Genomic DNA, 24,897 nt, shown 5'->3' on the forward strand with positions numbered 1-24,897 from the left:
AAGGAAAAGAATCGACAATTTTTGGTGGATAAGTATAAAAAAAAATTAAGAGAGATTTTGAGTGATTATTAAGAGAGAGAGAAAATATTTTTGAAATTCTTTGGAAAAGGAACAAAATATTAAATGTAGGTGTTATTGGAAATGGGGGTGGGTGTCATGTAACTGATATGCTAAATTTAAGGGATCTTGAAATTTTTTCTTTTTTATGATTTTGTATATAACTTGTAAATATAGATATACAAAGTAATTAATAAGGAACCTAAATAAATGTGGTAAATATGTTTCTATTATAGTATAGTTAGGTAAAAGCCTCATCTATATTGGGATGGGCTAGATTCATAACACCGATGAAGTAAGCTAAATTTGGAAAAGTTAATTTTAACAAAAACTAAATTGGAATTTTCAAAAGAATTGGTTAGGTGATTCAACACACTTAACCAAATTATTTCTTTTTTTTTTGTTAGATCACAGCTCCATATCATAACACTCTCGAATTTCTAAGCCATCGCGTTTAAGAGCCTCTTTATTTTTCTTTGTTCATATTTTGAAAAATAAAAAATAATACTCTTATATTTTTTATGGAAAGCGACAATGAAAGACAAAAAAAGAAAAAAGAAATACAAAAATGTGAATAAGCATAATTGAATTAGCAGAAATGGGCCTAAGTTACTCCCCAGACAATTGACACCTCAATAGCAGAGCCCAACTGAATTTGGGTAATCCCAAAAACCATAACATCATTTCCAATTGGAGAAAACTACATAGTATAGTTGCTTCAAAAAATAATAGTCTACAAAAGGTATATTTTTATATATTAATATATAGTATACATATAATATACATAAATTTTTGTATATTTGGCTAGTGAATCTAAATATTTTTTGCCGACCGGTCAAATGTATGACTTGCCCTAATATTTCGGCCCAAGAAAAAATGCAAAACCTCCAAAATGGTACCCAAAAAAAAAAGACAAATTGTGCTTTAGTCCCTGATATTTTTGATAAATTTCGAGTTTGGTCTCCATAATATCTGTTCAAGCATATTTAACCTTCACTTATCCTTCTACTTGTCAATCGTCACAAATTAAATGAATTAAAGCTGTTAAATCATTTAATTATTCCTGTGTTATGTTAAATTAGTATTGTTACTCCAAATTTGACGACTAATATAGTCATAAAAATAATATAAATATAACATATGTAAAGAGACAAAAAAAAATAGAATTTAATTAATTCAAGGTAAATATGCTTATAGAAGTATCACAAGGACCAAAATCAATATTTACTCTCAACCGAGGGATCAAAAGTGCAATTATCTAAAAAGAAATGTCTGCTTTCACTAAATGGTTTTCATACTTAATCTTCATTGGAGGAATTTAGTCCAAAAATGCAAAGTATTGTAGCAAAAAATATCACAGTAAAACAAAAATAAAAGAAAAAAGGAGAGAATGTAGAGAGTAAAGGGCAACCCGGTGCACTAAGTCCCGTTATGCGCAGGGTCCGGGGAAGGGCCGGACCACAAGAGTCTATCGTACGCAGCCTTACCCTGCATTTCTTCAAGAGTATGATACACAAATCAACATTGTCTAGTTACAAAGAATTCTAGTTTCTATGCTTCCTCACTAGAGTTTCCTAAATTGGTAATAGGACCTTTAAACCAATGTATAGCACTGAAGATCCAAGAAGAAACAACAAGAATGAGAAGGCCACCGACCGCGACAGGAGTATAGTTGAGAGTTTGATCTGTAATAGGGTATGCAACAGGCAAAGAGAAGAGTACAGAAATGAGTGCAACCCAAAATATTGCAACCCAACCTACAACGAGCCCATAGCTTCCCAAGTTAAAAGGACCTGGAGTGAAAGACTTTCGAGCTAGAGTCACTCGAAATAGGATTGGCAAGGCATAAGCAATATAGAGCCCAATTGTTGCTATCGATGTCATGGCTTGAAATGCTACCAAGCTTCCAAGAGACTATAATTGAAATAGACCAAAAAAAGAAGTATTAGTAGGTGGAAGGGCGCGAAACAAACAAACTTATGAATCAAGAAAACATATTAGGTAATCAGTAGTGTTGATTCTTGATATGAAATGTTTGTTCCTATTTTACTTAGGTTTCTGTTTGGAGTATGAAAATTTTGTACCGTCAATGCCATGCAAAATGCTATAAAGGCCGACATCCAGACTGCATTTAGTGGAACCTCTTGCTTGTTTACTTTATGCCAGAACGACGAATATGGCATCGCTCCATCTCTGGAGAATGCATAAGCCATCCTGCAAAACATATTTTCATCAGTAGCTCTTCTAAAGAATCTGAGCATAAACGGGAATAATCTCTGATCAAGCATATTTACCTCGAGTTGCTAGTTAGTGAGCTCATACCACAAAAGAATACGGCAATAGCAATTACACCTAAGCAAATGATTCCACCAACACCACTGCCGTATCTATTCTTGAATGCATCGTAAAAGATTTGAGCAATAGCATAACCCCCAGAATCATTGTTTTTATTCAATAGATGCGGGATATCTGTAACTGCGAAGGTTATACCAAGTATATAAGCCCAGCCAGCAAGAACTGATATGCCAATAGCACTTACTATTCCTTTTGGCCCATTCTTATCTGCATTTTTCGTTTCTTCTGTCTGCAAAACAAAATCAATAGAGAAGAACAAGATTTAAAATCTACTCGCAATCACTTTGAACCAGAAGTTGCTAAGAAGGAAAAGTAAGCAGAACTCACCATATGAGCAGAAGCGTCATAACCTGTCAACGTATACTGGCTCATAAGAAGTCCGAGGACGAAGATGTAGAGGTTATTGTTAATTCCATCCCCATTGTCAGTATTGAAATTAGTAAACACAAATTTAGCGCTGGCTCTTTCTGTTGAGACCATTGGGATCAAAATCATAAGAAGAAAGACACCTGTAATAATCATTAACTCAGAGCTGAGAGAACGCAAAATTCCGTAATATTTTGAGGTCGAACAGAGAAAAGAAGGACTACTTCAATGTACCTAAAACATTCCATGCAGCGGCTAGTTGTCCAAAGAAGGACAACCATGAGATAGGAAGACTGTTTAATATAGCATGTAAAAGCAGAATTCCACCGTGGAGTGCGATAACAACGTATTTAGAGGCTTGGTATCCACCTCCATTTAATCCACCAGTGCTAAGGAGAATCATCACCTGAACTAACTGCGCCAAGGAAAAATCTATACTTGCCGTGACAGCCCACTGCAATCAAAGTGTCCGTTATTGTTTAGAGTGGTTCAATTTTACACAATGAAGCAGCTAAATCCAGTTGAGACACTAAAGTTATGAATGGAAATATGAGTAATTCTTCATGATACCTGACCAACAATGTTAAACCTGCACATGAAAAGGAAAGGAGTTTTACTGAGAAGGAGGCAACATGAAAAGAAGCCATCATTTTTATCAAAAAATAACTTATGACTACTGACTGTAGCACAACAAACACAGGTATGAGCTGACAGAAGAGTGTACTATTTATGCTGATGACTTAGAGAAACACAGTATAGCTTAACATGAATGATCTCATAGTCCATTAAGTTTAATGTTGAAAGTCAGTAGATGATAGACATTTTTCTGTCTTTCCCCCTGTTTTATTTATTGTCTTTTTGCCCTCCTAGCCAATGAATCTCCTAAGAAATTTAACGGCTAGCGGCCTTGAACTGAAACTAGCACATACAGTTAAGGAACTTATTGACAATTTAGGCCCTAGAGCAGCTGCAATGTTTCCGTAACATTCACTCTCGTTGTCAAAAATCAAAACCATATTTGAATTGTGCATTTCTCACACTATGGATTGCAGAAGAACAGCGTTTTGCTGAAATCAAGCATAACTATGGATTGGGTTATTGTTTCCAAAATGCAAAGTAGGTTAATCAGATCAGCAATCAATCAATCAAATATGCCTCAAAACCAAACTAGTTGGAGTCAACAACATGAATCCTCTATGTATTCGGCTCCATTTGGACCCATTTCATCCCAATACATAGAGGAATCATTACTATGAGATGTCTCATAAGTTGACTACTTTAACATTGACCGTGAACCTACTACAATTCTCCTCCCTTATCAGCACTTGGGAACAGCCGTGGAGTTAAATACAAGTTCACATATTTGTAAGATTAATCAAATCAAATCAAGCTAAAGCAAAAGGCCCGAGCTTCAATCAACACAAAAAGCTTGTTTGTGCTAGCCAGTAGCCTGTCAACTAAGGGTGGAATACCAGTGCTATGCTTGACTTATTTTTTCTTTGATAACGGGGAAATTCCGAGTGCCAGTGGTGCGTGGTTCAAAACTCGGTGGATAATGGGCACATCCTTGATTAACACTAAGAGTAGTTGTAAGGACAGTGAAACTATGCCCTTCTAAACAGTAAGCAGACAAACATGTTAAAAACTTCACAATCTAATGTGCTAAGAAATTGCAACTTGCTCTCCTCTTCAGATAAACGTGAAATATACTCTTATCTTATAAACCAGACAGTTTAAAATTGACAACTCCAAGATAACAACAAGCTGAATCCTACTAGAATTGAGGAAGTCCAAGAACTGAAAGCTGTATGATCATAGGACCAGAGAAAGGCCAAAAATGGTCTTCAACAACAACAACAGCAGATCAAGTGAAGTCCCACAAGTAGGGTCTTGGGAGCATAGTGTGTCCGCAGACCTTACCTCTAGCTTGGGAGGGTAGAGAGGCCGTATAATAGAAACGAGTAGCACCAACACGAAGTGCCAGAAAGATATTCACATCCCAATTTATGTCTTATTAATCCATTTCAAAAATAATACTATAACACATTTCTTTATTTAAAAACAAGTTAACTTTGAACTTGTGTGAGAAGCTTGAAATAAGTCACATAAATTGAAATAAAGTGAGTATGAAACAGTGCAAAGACTAAACAGGAAAACAAAAAAAAATAATTACCAGCCAGTGATCCAAGAAGCAAAAGGTGCCCAACTTGGACCAGCAAGCTTAGCACTCCAATAATAAAGACCCCCAGAAGTTGGATAAGAAGAACAAATCTCAGCCATTGATAATCCAACAAACATAGTAAAAGCACCAGCAACTAGCCATCCATAAACATAAGAAATTGGCCCACCAAAATTCAAACCAGTTCCCATCAATGTGTTTAATCCAGTAAGCACTGATACAACAGAAAACGAAAACGCAAAATTCGATAACACCCTAAAATCCAAAAAAAAAAAAAAAAAAAAAAAGGTAAGTAGAAATGTCTAAAATATAAGAAAATCGAAAATTTTAGAATTTTGTTTAAAAATCTGAAAGTGGGTATTTACGAAAGATTGCGGTTGAGTTCTTGTTTGTATCCTAGCTCGTGAAGACGTGCATGGCCTGAATCAATTTCTGATTTTTCCACTTCGAAACCCATAGTTTTTTTTTTCCACTGCAACTTTGCCTTCTTCACAATCCCTTTTTTTTCTTCAGTTTAGGAATTTTGAGAAATAAATCTATAAATGGAAGCTGGATTTTTCAGATATATATATAGAGAGAGACAAAGATTTACAGTCAAATGGCAAATCAGAACTGTGCAAATGATTTTTGTTTATTTGATTTTGGTATTTTAGTGGTTTGTTGTGAAGTGTGAAGAGCAGAGTATGGTCAAAGAAAGAAAACAGAAAGTGCGATAAATGTAGGGAAAGATTTGAACGCCTTATGTTATTGGTGACGTAAGTTGACAGTAGAGACCCATGCTGTATTTTATTTGTATGAGCTCATAATTACAAGATCGGAAATCATTTGAATTATTGGAAGCAATGATTTTCTTTGGTAAGAATATTCTCAAATCCTAGTTGTCTTTAGTTAAAAAAGAAAAATATAGAGTTTTATTGTTATTATTTTTAAAATTTTCATTTCGGTGGTTATACTTTACTTGAATCGATGGTTTATCAGAAACAATTTTTCCAACTTTACAAATTAGAAATAAGATATGTGTACACATTATCATTCTCACACTCACCTGTGGGATTATACTGAGTATATTATTATTGTTGTTATTTATTCGATATCTGCATTGAGATCTAATTAAATTTGAATTCGCGCCGAAAAATCTTATATTGGGGTAATCTGGATTCGCGCCAATAAAGTCTCACATTATGAGTAAAGTGATTCCTAATAAAGGCGACCCAATACTCAAGGCTCGAACATGAGATCTCTTGTTAACAATGAAGTACTACTGACAATTCCACCACAACACTTATTGTGATAAACTTTATAATTACCATTCTTCTGGATTTATTCTAATAATTTTATAAAATTAATATATATATATATATATATATATATATATATATATATATAAATAATTTCACATTGTCCTGCATTTAAGGTACTTTTTGGATTTCCTCCACAGGATAAATTTTGTTAATCTCACTTGAAATAATTTTAAGTTACTAATGATATAAAATCTCAATTGGGGGTTGGCATTTGGGAAAGTCAAGAGGGACTGTATGTACTGCTGTTGCAAAATACTCCTTTTTTTTGTTCAACGGCACGTGCAAAATTGTCAGATTCAATATTATGGAATTTAAAAGATACCTTCAAATCTGATTAACCTTTTCTTTATTTTCATAAAGGAGCTTTATTTTATTATTAAATTTTTGAGTATATCAATAAATATGATATCAAACTAAAGAGTAAGAGATAAACATTTTCCTCAAACCTTATCCTATACAATTACCTCATATATGTGTAAAGAATTTTACTATATAAATATAAATATTAAATTTAAAACCTAAAAGTTTAAATGGTCAATGAATTTAGTGGTAATTTTTTATTTGTAAAATTCATATTACCTCTGCTAACACATTAGTTAGTGGGGCTAACATAGAGCATGCCCTTTATGTTAGTACTAGTACCAATTCACAACATAGAAGTTCTTTTTTTAGTTAGAAGAAAATCCAATCATTTGACTCTAATACTCCTAATAATAGTTTCCTTAAAGTGTATATTTGAGGTTATTCTATTTTTGGCTAGACCTAAAATTGGGACCTAACTATACATTAGGCCACGTCACTTCCGTCTTGTCTCTAAATAACCGTAGTTTGTCCTACACGAAATTACAAACATTTTCATAATGGCATTTTATTTTTATTTTAAAGGGCCATTATCATCTTATATGTTATATGAAAGCTATAGGTTGTCAATTATACTCAACATTATTCAAAAGGGAATTAAACAACAACATACCCAGTATTATCCCACATCGTGGGTCTGGGGAGGGTAGTATGTACGCAAATCTTACTCTACCTTGTGAGGATAGAGAGATTGTTTCCAATAGACCATCGGCTCAGGAAAGTATAAACACCACATTAATGAAAATATAGACAAGGAGGGACAATACAAAAAAGTCATATAAGAATAGAATAAAAACAACAAGACAGTAATGTGATCAACAAAGAAAGAAACAACGGTTAGTCATACAAACCTACTACCAACAGAAAGCAAGATTGGGTGTCAATACTACTGTTATGAACACTCTAAACTACCTATTCTACTGCCCTAACCCTCGACCTCCATACCTTCCTATAAGGGTGGCATGTGGGTCGGGCCCGATCCTATGTGGGCTTCGCGGGCTCGGTCCTAAGTGGGCCTATCCTAGGCGGGCCGGTCCTAAGCGGTCCCGGGCTTCGCGGGCTTCTTGTTGGAACTGGATTTACATTCTAGTCATTTTATAAAATTAAAAAAAATAAAAAATAAATAAAAAATAAATAAATATATATATATATATATATATATATATATATATATATAATTTACATTGTCCTGCATTTAAGGTACTTTTTGGATTTCCTCCACAGGATAAATTTTGTTAATCTCACTTGAAATAATTTTAAGTTACTAATGATATAAAATCTCAATTGGGGGTTGGCATTTGGGAAAGTCAAGAGGGACTGTATGTACTGCTGTTGCAAAATACTCCTTTTTTTTGTTCAACGGCACGTGCAAAATTGTCAGATTCAATATTATGGAATTTAAAAGATACCTTCAAATCTGATTAACCTTTTTTTTATTTTCATAAAGGAGCTTTATTTTATTAATAAATTTTTGAGTATATCAATAAATATGATATCAAACTAAAGAGTAAGAGATAAACATTTTCCTCAAACCTTATCCTATACAATTACCTCATATATGTGTAAAGAATTTTACTATATAAATATAAATATTAAATTTAAAACCTAAAAGTTTAAATGGTCAATGAATTTAGTGGTAATTTTTTATTTATAAAATTCATATTATGGATTCACCTATGCTAACACATGAATCAGTGGGGCTAACATAGAGCATGCCTTTTATGTTAGTACTAGTACCAATTCACAATAGGGTGGGTATCGGTCGGTTCGGTTCAGTTTTGTAAAATTTAGATTCGGCTTTCGATTTTTGATTTTAATAAGCAAAACCGAAGCATAATAATTTCGGTTCGGTTCGATTTATTCATGTTCGGTTTGGTTTAATAGGTTCGATTTTTCGATTTCAAATGGCAAAAATATATAGTACGAAACAACGAAAATAGATTACTGCTGACAGAAAAAGACAAAAATATCTTACTGAGTTACTCCGGCTACTGATACATAATGTGACGGGAACTTCCAAAAAGATTGACACAAAATATCCTACTTACTATGTAGAGGTAGAACAAAAATAGAGAAGTTTAGACAGCACGAAAAATCAAGTTATTAGCTAACTGAAACTGATTTTAGAATTCAGTAAGTTGTGCACTGCTCAACCCTATTTCTCGACTTAAAATTCAATTGTGAGACAAAAATGCTATACAACATTTTTTGCAACCACCTAGCTAATTATGTCGTCTTTTGGACAGGATAATCACAAGTGTTGAGCAATATCTCACGATAACTCTAATATCTTGGACAGGATAATCATAAATTAAGCTAATAAATAATTTTCCTCACCAAATAATTTAAACTTTCAAATCAGTAGACACTCATTCAATTTGGTGAAAAGCAATCCGAGTAAACAGTAATTAAGTCTAAATATGCTGGCTCAAAATTATTCTTTTCTGAATATATTAATACATGAACGGAAACTAAAGTTGTGTTTGTGTTAGAATATCCAATGGATTGGGCTTCTTTAGGTTGAGAATTAGTTTTGGGCTTTAAGACTAAGAAAGAGTAACACTGTAAGGGACTAAGAGTAAAAAAAATCGATTTTTCGGTTTAATCGAAAATCGAACCGTTAAAATCGAATACCGAACTTTTTAAAATTATAAACCGCAAACCGACCGAATAAATCGAAAAATCAAAATCGAATAAATCGAAATACTCGGTTCGACCGATTTTTTTGGTTCAGCCAGTATTATGCCCACCCCTAATTAACTCATAGAAGTTCTTTTTTTAGTTAGAAGAAAATCCAATCATTTGACTTTAATACTCCTAATAATAGTTTCCTTAAAGTGTATATTTGAGGTTATTCTATTTTTGGCTAGACCTAGAATTGGGACCTAACTATACATTAGGCCACGTCACTTCCGTCTTGTCTCTAAATAACCGTAGTTTGTCCTACTCGAAATTACAAATATTTTCATAATGGCATTTTATTTTTATTTTAAAAGGTCATTATCATCTGATATGTTATATGAAAGCTATAGGTTGTCAATTATGTTCAACATTATTCAAAAGGGAATTAAACAATAACAACATACCCAATATTATCCTACATCGTGGGGTCTGGGGAGGGTAATATGTACGCAAACCTTACCCTACCTTGTGAGGATAGAGAAGTTGTTTTCAATAGACCCTCGGTTCAGGAAAGTATAAGCACCACATTAATGAAAATATAGACAAGGAGGGACAATATCAAAAAGTCATATAAAAACAGAATAAAAACAACAAGATAGTAATGTGATCAACAAAGAAAGAAACAACGGTTAGTCATAAAAACCTACTACCAACAGAAAGCAAGACTGCATGCCAATACTATTGTTATGAACACTCTAGACTACCTACTCTACCACCCTAATCCTCGACCTCCATACCTTCCTATCAAGGGTCATGTCCTCGGTCAGCTGAAGTTGTGCCATGTCTTGCTTAATCACCTCTCCCCACCTCTTCTTTGGCCTACCTCTACCTCTTCGTAGGCCCTCCAATGTCAACCTCTCACACCTCCTCATCGGGGCGTCTGTACTCTTCCTCACATGACCAAACCACCTAAGTCGCGCTTCTCGCATCTTGTTCTCAATAGGGGCCACACCCACCTTGTCGCGAATAACCTCATTTCTGATCCTATCTAACCTGGTGTGATCGCATATCCATCTCAACATCCTCATCTCTGCTACCTTCATCTTCTGGACATGAGCGATCTTGACTGGCCAACACTCAACCCCATACAACATCGTTGGTCTGACCACCACTCTGTAGAACTTACCCTTAAGTTTCGGTGGCACCTTCTTGTCACACAAAATACCAGAAGCGAGTCTCTATTTCATCCATCCCGCCCCAATACGATGTGTGATATCTTCATCAATCTTCCAATCTCCTTGAATAATAGACCCAAGGTACTTAAAACTCCCTCTCCTAGGGATGACCTGCGAGTCCAACCATACTTTCCCTTCCCCTCCTTGAGTTTTGCCACTGAACTTACACTCCAAGTATTCTGTCTTGATCATGCTCAACTTGAAACCTTTAGATTCCAAGGTTTGCCTCCATACCTCTAATTACGTGTTCACACCGTCTCGCATTTCATCAATCAATACAATATCATCTGCAAATATCATGCACCACGGCACCTCCCCTTGGATGTGGCGCATCAGTACGTCCATCACCAGAGCAAACAAAAAAGGTCTGAGTGCCGACCCCTGATGCAACCCTATCAAAACCGGAAAATGGTCTGAGTCCCCACTCACCGTCCTCACTCGGGTCCTTACTCCATCATACATGTCCTTAATCAACCTAACATAGGAAACATGTACACCTCTAGCCTCCAAACATCTCCACAAAACCTCCCTTGATACTTTATCGTACGCCTTTTCTAAGTCGATGAACACTATATGCAAGTTCTTCTTTCTCTCCCTATACTGCTCTATCAATCTCCTAACAAGATAGATGGATTTTGTAGTCGAACACCCTGGCATAAACCCAAACTGATTCTCGAAAATAGACACACTTCTCCTCACCCTAAGCTCTACCACTCTCTCCCAAACTTTCATAGTATGGCTAAGCAGCTTGATACCCTGATAGTTATTGCAATTTTGGATATCACTTGTTCTTGTATACAGGAACCACCGTGCTCCACCTCCACTCTTCAGGAATCTTCTTCGTTCTAAACATGACATTAAGGAGGCCCCTAGTCCAAGTATAATAGCATAGGGGGTGCAAGGGTGAAGATACTATCGTAGACTGCTTTGGTTTATCTAGTCTTGATAAATGAAAGGCACCCGCTCTTATTCCACACAGTCAAAGAAAAAGGCCGTCTTCTCAAAGTCCGTACCTGTACCGAAGAGACCATACTTGGGATTCACTGACAGCCAATTCCAAGTAGATCCTCGCTCCGCTTCGTTTCGCTCGTTTTCTCTTTCCTTCTGCCTGCAAAAAAAGTTATGAGATTGGTTTTGTGTGCGTTAGCGATCATCAAACCTGTGACATAGATAAGATTTACGTTCATGCAGTTGGAATGCCTGAGACCACTTTTTGCCTTGCTCTGCTGGCCTCGCGCTCCAAACTGATGGCGTCTCGACGTTCTCCTGGCGCTCTCCCCCTTTAAGAAGTATGTAAAAAGGCTCACGTTTTTTGGCTTCCTATAAACCCCTCCTAGGTTGTGGCAACTTTCTACTCCTCCTGAGCTGTCTTGCCGTATCTAAAATGACTTCGAGCATCCAGCTTCACCACTGCTGCCTGCTCTCTCCTTCTTCGACATTCCGGTACAACTTGATTATCCGGTAGATCTAGCGCCATTTGCCATTCATCAGGCTTGGGAGAGGAGGTAGACGCTCCCCCACCCGAATCCTTTCCAATAACCTAGTGAGCCACTCCAAGCCTGCCTTGTCCATACTCTTCCAAAACTCTACCGGAATTTTATCTGGCCCGGTCATTTTGCCCCTGCTCATCTTACACATAACCCCCTCAACTTCATCAACTCGAATCTGCCTACAATACACAAAGTCACAACGACTCCCTGAGAGTTTCAAATTACCCAGTACAATGCTCTTGTTCCCCTCCTCGTTCAAGAGACTATGAAAATAGGTCTGCCATCTACGACGGATAAGCCCATCATCCAACAAAACTCTACCTTCTTCGTCCTTGATGCACTTCACTTGGTACAAGTCACGTGCATTCCTTTATCGCGCCTTGGCTAACCTGAAAAACCTCTTATCCCCACCTCGGCCCTCGTGTTCCTCATACAAATGACTAAAAGCTGCAGTCTTGCCCATCGTAACTATTAGCTTTGCCTCTTTTTTAGTGTTACACCTTGTGTGTCTCAAGGTGACTTATGAATATGATACTTGTTAATAATGATTGAAATGATTTTAAAGTCATAATATGGCTATATATGATGTTTGGATAGAAAATATGAAGTTTGGAAAAAATCGGATTAAAGTTGCAGAAAAACCGATTAAGGATTTGCCTTGTAACAGAGCGTTTTGAGAAATAAATTTCATGTGCTATATGAGGTCTTTTGGGACATATTATATACCAAATTGAAGGTCTTGGAATGTAGTTTCCAACGCTCTTAACCATTCATTTATACGGCACCCGGATAAAAAGTTATAAGCATTGGAACAAAGGCCAATCATAGGGTACCAAGTAGCACCTTTTTTACTTTTAAAAAAAATGGGATATATACATACCATCTCGTCTCTTTCTCTATTTTTCCAGAGAACACACCCAAATAACACCCTTTACTTTACTCTTAATCTCTCTCCAAGAGCTTCAAACAAGATTATCATCCCGGGCACGGAATCAAGAAGCGTTAACATTAAAACGATCCCTATGACGTAAGTATCGCTATATTGCCTCTTTTTTTCTTTATAGTTTGAGTTTTGGAAGGTATTTCATAATTAAGAAAATGTGTACTTTCTGTATTTAAGTTTTTAAATATCAAGGAATGTTGATAAATTTGTTTCCTAATAGTTAGAACTCACGGGACGGTGATCGGAAGGCGTGAGTTCGAATTATTTGACTTGTAGTGGACTCTTTTGTGGGTTGTGTCGTGTTGCCTTTGGGCTGTATATTTTTATACTGTTTAATGGAGTTTTGGAGGAAAAATGGTGTGGAGAAACACCACATAATAACAGAATGGTGGGCTAGTCGTTCGTCGTTACATTTTATTTAGTTGTTTGACACTACTTTGGTTGTCGTTCTATGTATGAAGTGATTAGGGTGTGTTGGGATGTTTTGTGGTATATTGTGATGAATATAAGGTTGGAAAATGATTCTTACATGTTGTTATTGTTGTTGTTGGTATATGGTATTGGAAGAGGGCCTAGTTACAGAGGAGATGTTGCCCAAATTTACATAAACGAGCTACTAGTTTAAGTTGTGAACTTAGCCTTTACTCAGCACTGCTTTCCTTATGATGTGGTAGATTGGGTTGAGTTGTTTGAAGAATTTCTTGGAAGGTATTAAGGACTCAATGGAGTTAAGGTATGTTAAGGCTATCCCTCATTTCCTTTTTGGCATGATCCGTACGATACAAACGAAACGAGCAAATACGCAACTTTCATAAATGACTCTATTCATAGAAATACTAGAGATGTCTATATTATTGATTTCCCATGTGTCTTATTATTCTATCACATGTTCATGGGTCTCAGAAATATACCCAAGTTGATAGAGTTTATTTCATGATATTAATCAAAGGCATAGTGATCTTATGACATTTTGAGAAATCTTATTAATGTACTTCTTATGCATTTCATTCATGTATACAAGTACATTGACCCATGACCAGATGGCATTATATACGTGTATATTATATGTATATGGGATATGGGAAAAGGTTATGGCGTTATATACGCACCACCACCTGATCAGCTGGTATACGTTGATGATTTTGCCCACAGTGGCTGAGATGATATGATGGAATGCCCTCAAAGGCTTGATGATGTTATGTACGCATATACCTATGCATGGTATGTCATTTATACGCACATGCATGATATTATAAATTTTCATGATTCACAGAGCTATTCAGAATTACAAGTTGAGTTCTTTACTCCATGTTTCTTTCATGTCTTTTATATACTACTATCATGCCTTACATACTCGGAACTTCATTTGTACTGACGTCCCTTTTGCCCGGGGATGCTGCATTTCATGCTCGCAAGTCCCGATAGACAGATTGAGAGTTTTACAAGTAGGCTATCAGCTCAGCGAAAGATGTTGCTCAATTTGCTCTGGAGTTGCTTATTTGGTCAGTATGATTTGGATGTGTATTGTTTAGTATGGTAGGGCCCTGTCCCGGCCTTTATGGTATTTATCTACTCTTAGAGGCTTGTAGACATATGTCATGTATGTAAAAGATTGTATGGCCTTGTCGGCCTATGTTTAGTGTACGAGTGATCATTTTGGTCTTATAGGCCCAAGTTGGTATTACATGTTTTATTCTAGTTATCTTACGGAAGCCTTTCCGTCTCATTTACGTATGATAGCATGATACAAAAAGATACGTTATGTTGGTACTCGGTTGAGTAAGGTACCGGGTGCCAGTCGCAGCCCATCGGTTTGGGACGTGACAGAAGGGGTATCAGAGCAGTTCTGTCATAGGGAGTCTACAAGTCGTGTCTAGTAGAGTCTTGTTTATGGGTGTGTTGTGCACCACACTTATAAGCAAGAGGCTATATGACATTTAGGACTGTCACTCTTTCTTCTTACTCTAGATCGTGTGGTAGAGCTCAGTTGTAATAAATTCAAATTCCTAAATTCTATTTTATTCGTTATACAACGACATCTACATCCAAAAAGACAGTTGGTAAGAGATTGAATGTGGTTGTGAAAGAGTTGAGTCAGAGGAACTCGATTTTGCATCATGCTTGTGATGAGTAAATGTAAGGCCTTCGGTAGATATGTGTGTACTACGACGTGTGAGCCTCTTGATAAGGAGCCCTAAGGCATGAATATCTATCTACCATTATGGTATAAAGCAACGAGAGAATCAGAAGGTAGATATAAGTTTCAACAAGTAAAAGAAGTTAGATGAAGAAGGATACGAGGTACCCAGTTAGTGAAGATTATCTGTATTTACAATTCAGGCAGAGAAATATAAGCATTCTGAGTTACTTTCAACAATAACAAAGATATATTCACTTGACAACACCCATTTCAGTTATGCCCTGTGGGAGCTAACAGATATAATTTAAGAGAAGGATGGGATATCGGCATCCAGCTGGGGTTAGAGTAACCCAAAATTATGGATGGATTGTTATCATTAGCTCATATTTTCGAGGGATATTGCAAACGTGGTAATGGTTCTCCTTGTGAGACACCCAGATGGTGCACTCTAGAATAGTACAATCAAATATGAATACTAGAATGTTTAGAAATTTCAGAAGATTGGCATTGGAATCCTAAAAGAGATAAATATTTACCTTTGTATGGCTCTCGTCCCTAGTAAAGAGAGAGTGTTAGGCGACCCGAAGAGCCAGTGAGTTGAATTAAGGGGGGCTAAAAGTGAAAGAATATTTTGAAGAAGTTTTCATCATAATGTGATAAACAGAAATATTAGCAGGAGAATAAGAAGAAATTAAATGAAGTATTATAAGTAAGATGTGATAACTAGATGATAACGGTAAATCAAAATATGACTGGACTACAAATTCTATAGTCAAGTGAAGGAAAAGACAAGAAGTTACATGCCTTGAGACGATAAAGGAGTATAAGCCATAAAGTCATGTCCCCATTTCGAGAAATGAGTTGGTGACTCATACGTGATTACCAGAAGAAAAAGTTAGACCCCCAGAGTAATAGAAATTAGTATGGGCTAGTGAATAAGATAAACTAAACTTGAATTCGGGACCAAAGGATTTGATAATAGCTGACATTGTGAGAATTTCAGAGATTGTGTTCCGGGCGATAATTGAATGGACAACAGAAGAATAGCTTTTAAAGGTCATCCAGGAAGACGTTTCACTAAAACAAGCGATGTGAGAAGAGTTAAGCGTAAGGGACTAAGTGTGCCAGTTACACTAGGTATCACCTTTATGTGTAAGAAATTAAATTATCCCTGGTACAGAAGAGTTACCGTAAGACAAGTAAGAGTTCGTGAAGATGTGAAAAGACGCCAAATATGAAGAGGTGAAACATTTATAGGTAAATCTTCATAGCAACAAATGTTAGTACTCCCCTAAAGGGGGCAAGATGGTAGGATATGGTATTAAGTCAGAGTTATGTGGTTAAGGTAACTATGGAATAGTAAAGGAAGAATGTGATAAAAAGGCGAAAGGAATGAGATTGCATTTATTCAGATCCTACGGATATGATATGACTCCAGAACATTATGTAAGCATGACGACGGGGAGAGGCAGTAAGGGTTCCATCACTAGATGTTATTAATAAATAAGTGCAAATGAACACTGAATACATAAGGAGCCAGTGTGCGGGGTAAGTTAAGACAAAAGATATAACCCAAGAGAGATTACGCATAATATAGATATGAGAATGGACTAACGTGTAGTTAGTAGTTAATTCAGGAAGAGCCTAGCCATGGTTAAACAAGAGGATACAGACAAATCAGCAGGTTGTGCAAGATAAACATAGTGAAACCCAACATAGGGAATTCAGTCTCGCAAATATAATGACATTGTAATCCTTGAGAAATATTCAGATAGGAGTTGGAGTAATTAAAGGTAACGTATAAGTGTTACGGAAATAAGAGAGAGTGCCACTAAGGAGACAATCAAAATTTGATTTTAGAAGTAACCCTACGAGAACAAGGGCACAAAGGTATATAACTTAGGATATTTGTAGGCGAGTAAGAACATCAAAAATTCCTTCAGGTATACAATATAACAAGCTCGTAACTTTACAAGAGCCAGAAGGTCTCCTTAAGTACTACAAAGAAAGACTATTTGAGGAAATAAGGAAGAAAGCTTCAACTTAAGCATAGTGACATAAGGAAGAAATGGTCTTGTAACAACAGTCTCACAACAACATTGTATGCACTCCATAAGAAAGTGGCACCTATCGTGGCTAATGAACAGGAAGAAAAAAAAAAAAGATGATATTTTGGCTATACATCGCCCTCTTGACCTCCAAGAGCATAGTGACCCCTAACTCATACGCTTTAGCTTCTGTCAAGGCTCCCCACTTCATCCTATGTTGGCTATACATCGCCCTCTTTCTCCTCTTCCTCCTCTTCCTCGTGATCTCAAGGCCATGACCAGGAGCCTATGAAGGGTCGAGAGGTTCTCACTCGGGATGACCTTGCAATCCGTGCAAAGACCTCTATCGTACTTCCTGTAGAGTAAATAATCAATCTAAGTCTCGGCCACCGAACTCCGGAAGGTGACCAAGTGCTCCCTCTTCTTCGGAAAACTCGAGTTTTCTATCACCAAATCAAATGCTCTAGCAAAGTCTATCAGAGACGTTCCTCCTCCATTTCTATCTCCAAAATCAAAGCCAACATGCACATCATCGTATCCCCCAGACGTCGTTCCAATGTGGCCGTTGAAATCTCCTCCTATGAAAAGCTTCTCGGTATGCGAGATAGCACGCACCATCTCATCCAAATTCTCCCAAAAACGCCTCTTGACTTCCTCATCCAAGCCTGCTTGGGGTGCGCACGCACTGATTATGTTCGAAGTAAAACCTCCAAGAACTAGCTTATAGTCATCAACTTGACATTCACCCTCCTAACCTCCACAACTAGTTCACGGAGGTCCTTATCAACTAAGATACCTACCATGTTCCTGTCCACCACCCTCCGAGAATATCAAAGTTTGAAACTGCTCACACCCCGCCCCTAGTTCCTATGTTCCAAGACCCCACTCTCAGCCTAGTAGCTCCATTAGCCCTCAAAAGGGAATTAAACGTGCTTCATAATATTGTTGGTAACTTGTCCTTCAAACGCATCAGAGATAAGACAGCAACTAATTTAAATACATTACTACGTCAAAAATTTATTACCAGATTAAATCAACTAATCATGTCTATCAAATTTTTGTGTTAATTAAGATGAACATGACAAATTTAACACCAGTTTGCATGGTTGAATGAGTTACAATTTTATGCATCAAATTATCAACTCATACATAATTCCTACGTACACGAACCATCAACTTTTAATCACATTCTAAGCATTCTAGAATACTACGACGACAACAATAATAACAATAACAACAATAATAAAAGCAATTATATCTCAGTCTGAAACAAGTTGGGATCGATTATATAAAACCTTAGTGAACATATTTTTCCGATTAAAATTCATCTCAGACAAGCATTATCAACAACAACAACAACAATAACAATAACAATAACAACAATAAATCCAGTATAATCCCATATGTGGGGTCTGGGGAGGGTAGTGTGTTTCGCGGATCATACCTCTACCTTGACAAGGTAGATATGTTATTTCTTATAGACCCATGGCTCAAGAAAAGATGAAAAAAGAAGCAGTAGCAACAATAAGAAAATAAGATAACCGAAGCTAAAGAAACAATAGCTAGTAATAGAAATCTAAGAATAAAAAAAATACAAAACTAACACTAATACTATTGGTACAAAAAAAAAAACGCTTGACTATCTGCAAGCCTTCTACCCTAATTAATTCTCGACCTCCACACCTTCCTATCACGCAAGCACTAGGAATAGGAAAATAATGACACGTCGTATAAAAACAAGGAACTAGGAATAGAAAAATGCCCGACTAGTACTGCTACTACTGGTATCCGATTATTTTTTTGTGAACAGATAGTCTATCAGAAATAGTCTCTCTATCTTCACAAGGTATAAGTAAGATTTGCGTACATAGTATCATCTCCATACCTCACGTGTAGGATTATACTGAATATATTATTATTATTGTTGTTGTTATTGTATTCGGTCCGCATTGAGGTTTGACTAAATTCGAGTTCGCGCCGAAAAATCTCATATTGGGGGTAACCTGGATTTGCGCCAAAAAAGTCTCACATTAGGGAGTAAAGCCATTCCTAATAAAGGCGACTCAATAAGTAAGGCTCAAACTTGAGATCTTTTATCAACGATGGATGACTACTTGCTACTTGCTGCTCCGCAATAATCCTTATTGTGATAAAATTTTATAATTATAAATTTATAATTGTTCTGAATTTACATTCTAGTCGTTGTATGCAAAACAATATAATTTACTTTGTCCTGTATTTAAGGTAACTTGTTGGATTTCCTCCATAGGATAAATTTTGTTAATCTCACTTGAAATAATTTTAAGTTACTAATGATATAAAATCTCGATTGGGGGTTGTTGGCATTTGGGAAAGTCAAGAGGGACTGTATGTACTGCTGTTACAAAATACTCCATATTTTTTGTTCAACGGCACGTGCAAAATGGTCAGATTCAATATAATGGAATTTAAAAGATTCCTTCAAATCAAATTAACCTTTTTTTTATTTTCATACAGGAGCTTTATTTTATTAGTTAAATCTTTTGAGTACATCAATAAATTACGATTTCAAATTAAAGAGTAAGAGATAAACATTTTCCTCGTACCTTATCCTATATAATTACCATATATTACCAACCTATTTATACAACAATAACACAGTAAATCATATTCCACCAGGAATAATTTCCTTGAAAAACATTTCACTACATGAATTTAGCCGAATTCAATAGTTTTAGCAATATATATATATATATTAAATATGTACAAATATTAAATTTAGAAGCTAAAAACTCAAACGGTCAGTAAATTCAGTGACAATCCCGAACTCGTAAATTCAAATTATGAAATAACTTCTGCTAATTAACACATACTCCCTCCGGTCCACAAAAAGTGATCATTTTACCTTTTTATTTTGGTCCAAAATAAGTGTACATTTACATAATCAAGAATGAATTAATTTTATTTTTCTAAAATTTGCCCTTATTTACATATTTTAATGTGTCAAGGTAATAATTATTTAAGATTAATTTAGTAAATACATATTTTGTTTCTCTAAGAATTCATATTTTCTTAACCAGCGTTCCAAAGGTAAAATAAGGATGAAGTATTAATTTAGTGGGGCTAAACAAAACATGCCCTTTATTTTAGTGCTAGTACCAATTCACAACATAGAAGTTGCTCATTTTAGTTGAAGAAAATTCAATCATTTGTCTTTATTTTTTTTTATTTTTTTTAAAATCCCTCCCAAAATTCAATCATTTGTCTTTAGTACTCCTAATAATAGTTACCTTAAAGTCTATATTTGAGGTCATTCTATTTTTGGCTAGACCTAAAATTGGGACCTAACTATACATTAGGCCACGTCACTTTTTGGTCTTTACACAGCAAATATGGAGTAAGGGGAGTTTGCTTTATTTAGTTATATATACCTGAAGTACAAATTGTGTTTTTTGACAAGTTTAGTTTCAAATAAGAATTTAGGGTACTAAAATAGTATTAAGTGAAGTATTCAAACTATTCTCGATATGTTTAACACACCCTAATAATTATTTCATCAATAAAATTAATTATCGACAGATATAGGACAAATTCTGTAGGTTCAGTTGAATTCATTATTTTTTACTTTTATTATGTATACATATGTTAAAAAATCACGGTTATTTACTATTGATCCTAAATCTTGAATTTCCAAAGAGTTTGTCCTACACGAAAATACGAACATTTTCATAATGGCATTTAAAATTTATTTTGAAGGGTCATTATCATCTGATATGTTATATGAAAGTGTATAGGTTGTCGATTATATTCAACATTATTCAAAAGGCAATTATACGTGCATCGGACGCATCGAGATAAGACATCAACTAATTTAAATATATTACTACACATCAAAATATTATTACCAAATAAAATCAACTAATCCAGTGTATCAAAATTTTGTGTCAATTAAGATGAACATGTCAAATCTAACTTGTCTAACTCAAGTTTGCATGGTTGAATGAATTACACTTTTATGCATCAAATTATCAACTCATACATAATTCTTACGTACACGAACCATCAAACTTTTAATCACATTCTAAGCATTCTAGAATACTAAGACAACAATAATAACAACAATAAAAGCAATTACATTTCGGTGTTAAACAAGTTGGGGTCGGCTATGTAAAACCTTAGTGAACATGTTTTTCCGATTAAAATTCATCTAGACAAGCATTATCAACAACAACAATAAACTCAGTATAATCTCATAGGTGGGGTCTGAGGAGGGTAGTGTGTTAAACGGACCATACCCCTACCTTGAGAAGGTAGAGATGTTATTTCTTATAAACCCATGGCTCAAGAAAAGATGAAAAAAGAAGCAGTAGCAACAACAAGAAAATAAGATAATCAAAGCTAAAGAAACAATAGCTAGTAATAGAAATCTAAGAATAAAAAAATACAAAACTAACACTAATACTACTGGTACAAAAAAAAAAAAAAATGCTCGACTATCTGCAAACCTTCTACCCTAATTAATTCTCGACTTCCACACCCTCCTATCATGTAAGCACTATACAACCCAAAAAAAAAGAAAAAAAAAGCCTAAGAGCATTAAAAATACTTATATTTCCTACTGGCATAAAAATCTCTATCAAGGAATTCTAAAATATGAAAAGTTTTTTTTTGGCAAAAATGGAACAACAAGAGCGGAGAAGAAAAGTATGTACCAGCCAGTAATCCAAGAAGCAAATGGGCCGAAGTAATTTCCAGACAATTTAGCACTCCAATAGTAAAGCCCAGCTGAAGTTGGATAAGCTGAACATATTTCAGCCATGGCCAGGCCCACAATAAGTGTCATTAAGCTAACTATGGGCCAACCGTAAACAAGAGTTATAGGCCCACCAAAAGTTAAGGCCTGATTATACAATGTGGATATGCCCGTAAGAACTGATACAATGGCGAATGTAAATGAGAAGTTCGCAATGAACCTGTTCAAACAGATATGTCGAGAATTTAGATCATCTCGAAATTTAATAAATTCATTAAATATTCACAAAGAATATAAAAAATTTCAAGGAAGTCCGCATCATTCTATATTTGAGAAATACCCTGCTCAAGCCATTGAAATTTGAATCATGGAGAATTATCGGAAGAAAAGAATCAAGAGAGCAAACACAATTGTACCCGTAAAGATTCATTGATAAAATTATTTTTCTCTTTTAAAAAAACATATTCAAACAGATGCGACATTAGGTGAATTTTTCTAATTTGCATAAACTTCTATGGATAAAATTACTCAAAAGATGTGTTGGTAAAAGGTAGTGAGTAGTCGGTAGGTTAGTTGAAATGCGCACAAGTTGATCTGGAATACCTATTAATAAATAAATCAAAACAAATAAAGAAGAAACTATAGACAAATTAGATTTATATTTTACAATCTATATCATGTTCTAAGATTTTAATTTTTATCAGCCCCTGTCACTATCAGAGGAACTTCTGTCAAGGACTTAAGGTTCAAGAAAATACCTATCTGCCTTTTCATTGTCAAGGTTCAAGAACTAAATATTTAATTTTTTTTCATTAATACTGAGGGAATCAATTGGAGCCAATCAAACCAATTTTTGGGTAAAGAAGAAGAGAAAAGCCTGCTTCTATGGTTCCACTGAAATATTAGTTTCAACTCGAATTATGTACTAATTATATGAAGAAAATATCACATTCATTCTAAATTCACAGACTCTATATTTTGACAGAAAATGTAAATTAAGAAGAAACAATAGAAAGAAGAGATAAAAATAAAAATAAAGAAGGAACTTACGAAAGGCCACGATAGAGTTCTTGTTTGTAACCCAATTGTCTGAGACGAGAGTCATCACTTGTAAAAATTTTGTTTTGATTATCATCATTAATAACTTCATGATAAGCAAGTCGATGATAAGAACCAGCTGATGATAATGCTGAGCCTTCTGCTTTCATCTTTTTTCCTCTATCTTTGTTTTAGTTAATTTCTTGAACCAATGATCAATACTCTCTCTCTATATATATATTTGGTCCCTCCCATTTGGTTTAATTGGCATGTGCCAATTAACTTGGTTGTCAAAGGTTCTGGGGGGCCAATAAGTTTGGTATATCTAACTGGTCCAAGAGAAAAGTGGTCTGTGATGAAAAATAGAGATGGTAACAAGTCTTTTCATAAAATATACTATAAAGTATCATATGAACTACTAAGGGTGTCAAGTGGGCCGGTCCAGGCCCGGGATCACGGGCCAAATGGGCTAAATGGGTCAGGATAATTTGGCCTGGTTTTAGTGGGTCTGGGCCGGTCCTATGATTTGGGACCGTTAGGCCCGGGACCATTTAGCCCGCTAGGGACCGGATCGGTCCCTTAGCGGGCCAAACGGTCCCAACGGCTATATTTTTATTTTTTTTTATTTTTTTTTTAAAATATAGCCGTTGGCTATTTATAAAAAAGTCATTTAACCCCCCAACTTTGTTTTAACCTCAAACTTTTTATACATTTAATATATATATATTATACTATACTATATATAAGATGTATATATATATATATATATACACACATACATATTATATCGATATATATATATATACTATACTATACTATATATACATCTTATATATAGTATATAAGATGTATATATAGCTTATCGAATATAGCTTATTACTTATATCGATATATATATATATATATATATATATATATATATATATATATATATATATATATATATATATATATATTCTTAGGTCACAATTCTATAATAAAATTTACAAAACATTGTCTTAGATATTTTTTTTAGCATCCTTTTGTCTCTAATATCTATTTTATTTTATTTTTTTTAAATATGTAGGGCCCGCTTAGCCTGTTTAGCCCGCGGGCCGGGACTGTTTAGCCCGGGATCTAACGATCCCGGTCCCTACAAAAAGCCCGTTTAGTCCCGGGCCCGTTAAGCCCGGGACCAGCCCACTTGTCAGTCCTATGAACTACATTGTATTGTATTGTTTGATTAATACGATATTTGGATAGATTGTATCGTATCATGTCGTTTCATGATGTCACACCAATAAAATAAAGAACGAAAAAGGTCTAAATATGCCCTTTGTACTATACAAAATTGAGAACATTTGTCCTTCGTTAATACTTAACTCAAAAATGTTCTTACTGTTACATAGTTGGTTCATATATGTCCTTAAAGTTACACAGTTGGCCCATATATGCCCTTTTCGAAACGGAATCCACCCAAACTAACTAGTTCTTTCGTTAATTGAATTAAAGTATATTACAAACATTATTTCCTTTTTATTAGTACATTTTTTTCTTGACTTTTCTCTTTTCTTTCTCATGAATTCCTATTACTAAGAAAATTCTCCCATAAGACCCCATAAAATTCTCCCATCAAGTTCCAATTTCACTGGCCCTCTAAATAAATAAAATTAAATTATTCCAAAAATTATGATTTAAACTTTAAAATAATAAAAACATTTCAACATTTAACAATACTCAAAAGACCAAAATATTTAAATTGTTTCCATAAAGATAATTTAATGATTAAAAGCCCAGAGTTCAAGTTCTAGTATTATAAATTTGAGTTGTTAGTCTTTTTTCATCTTTTTTCAGCTAGACATTTTTTATTTTTTTTTATTAACTATGTAAATTAGGGGTGTACATGGACCGGGGTGGTTCGGTTTTTATCAAAACCAAATTAATTATATCGGTTTGGATTGGTTCGATTTTGTTGGATTTTTCGGGTTTTTTGTTACATAAATATTATTTCAATCTTACTTTGTTAAATTTTTTATAACTAAATATATGTTC

At 35.0% G+C, this 24,897-nt stretch overlaps 1 protein-coding gene across 2 annotated transcripts; it reads right to left on the reverse strand.

Moving 5' to 3' along the window:
- Positions 1 to 1,379: 1,379 nt before the first annotated feature.
- On the reverse strand, positions 1,380 to 23,073 carry LOC107803126 (amino-acid permease BAT1 homolog). Of its 2 annotated transcripts, none has more exons than XM_075248102.1 (8): positions 22,879 to 23,073; positions 21,788 to 22,048; positions 3,349 to 3,367; positions 3,013 to 3,232; positions 2,740 to 2,921; positions 2,352 to 2,641; positions 2,142 to 2,271; positions 1,380 to 1,971 (listed from the first exon to the last, which is right to left on the reverse strand). In XM_075248102.1, the coding sequence occupies exons 1-8, from the start codon at positions 23,034 to 23,036 to the stop codon at positions 1,609 to 1,611; spliced, it is 1,623 nt and encodes a 540-aa protein (XP_075104203.1). In that variant the 5' UTR covers positions 23,037 to 23,073; the 3' UTR covers positions 1,380 to 1,608. The 2 variants fall into 2 exon arrangements, with proteins under 2 accessions (XP_075104203.1, XP_016482246.1); XM_016626760.2 differs by lacking the exons at positions 21,788 to 22,048; positions 22,879 to 23,073 and adding exons at positions 4,952 to 5,212; positions 5,323 to 5,710.
- Positions 23,074 to 24,897: the final 1,824 nt, after the last annotated feature.

Source organism: Nicotiana tabacum, chromosome 24 (assembly GCF_000715075.1).
Source record: "Nicotiana tabacum cultivar K326 chromosome 24, ASM71507v2, whole genome shotgun sequence".
NCBI lineage: Eukaryota > Viridiplantae > Streptophyta > Magnoliopsida > Solanales > Solanaceae > Nicotiana > Nicotiana tabacum.

What these genes read in the sequence shown, in the direction of transcription:
- LOC107803126 (XM_075248102.1), bottom strand. Translation starts at nt 23,036, where the DNA reads ATGAAAGCAGAAGGCTCAGCATTATCATCAGCTGGTTCTTATCATCGA. An exon ending in GAACTCTATCGTGGCCTTTC is followed by an intron (nt 22,049 to 22,878) that starts GTAAGTTCCTTC and finishes CTGTTTGAACAG; the next exon opens with GTTCATTGCGAACTTCTCAT. An exon ending in CGCTGCATGGAATGTTTTAG is followed by an intron (nt 2,922 to 3,012) that starts GTACATTGAAGT and finishes TGATTATTACAG; the next exon opens with GTGTCTTTCTTCTTATGATT.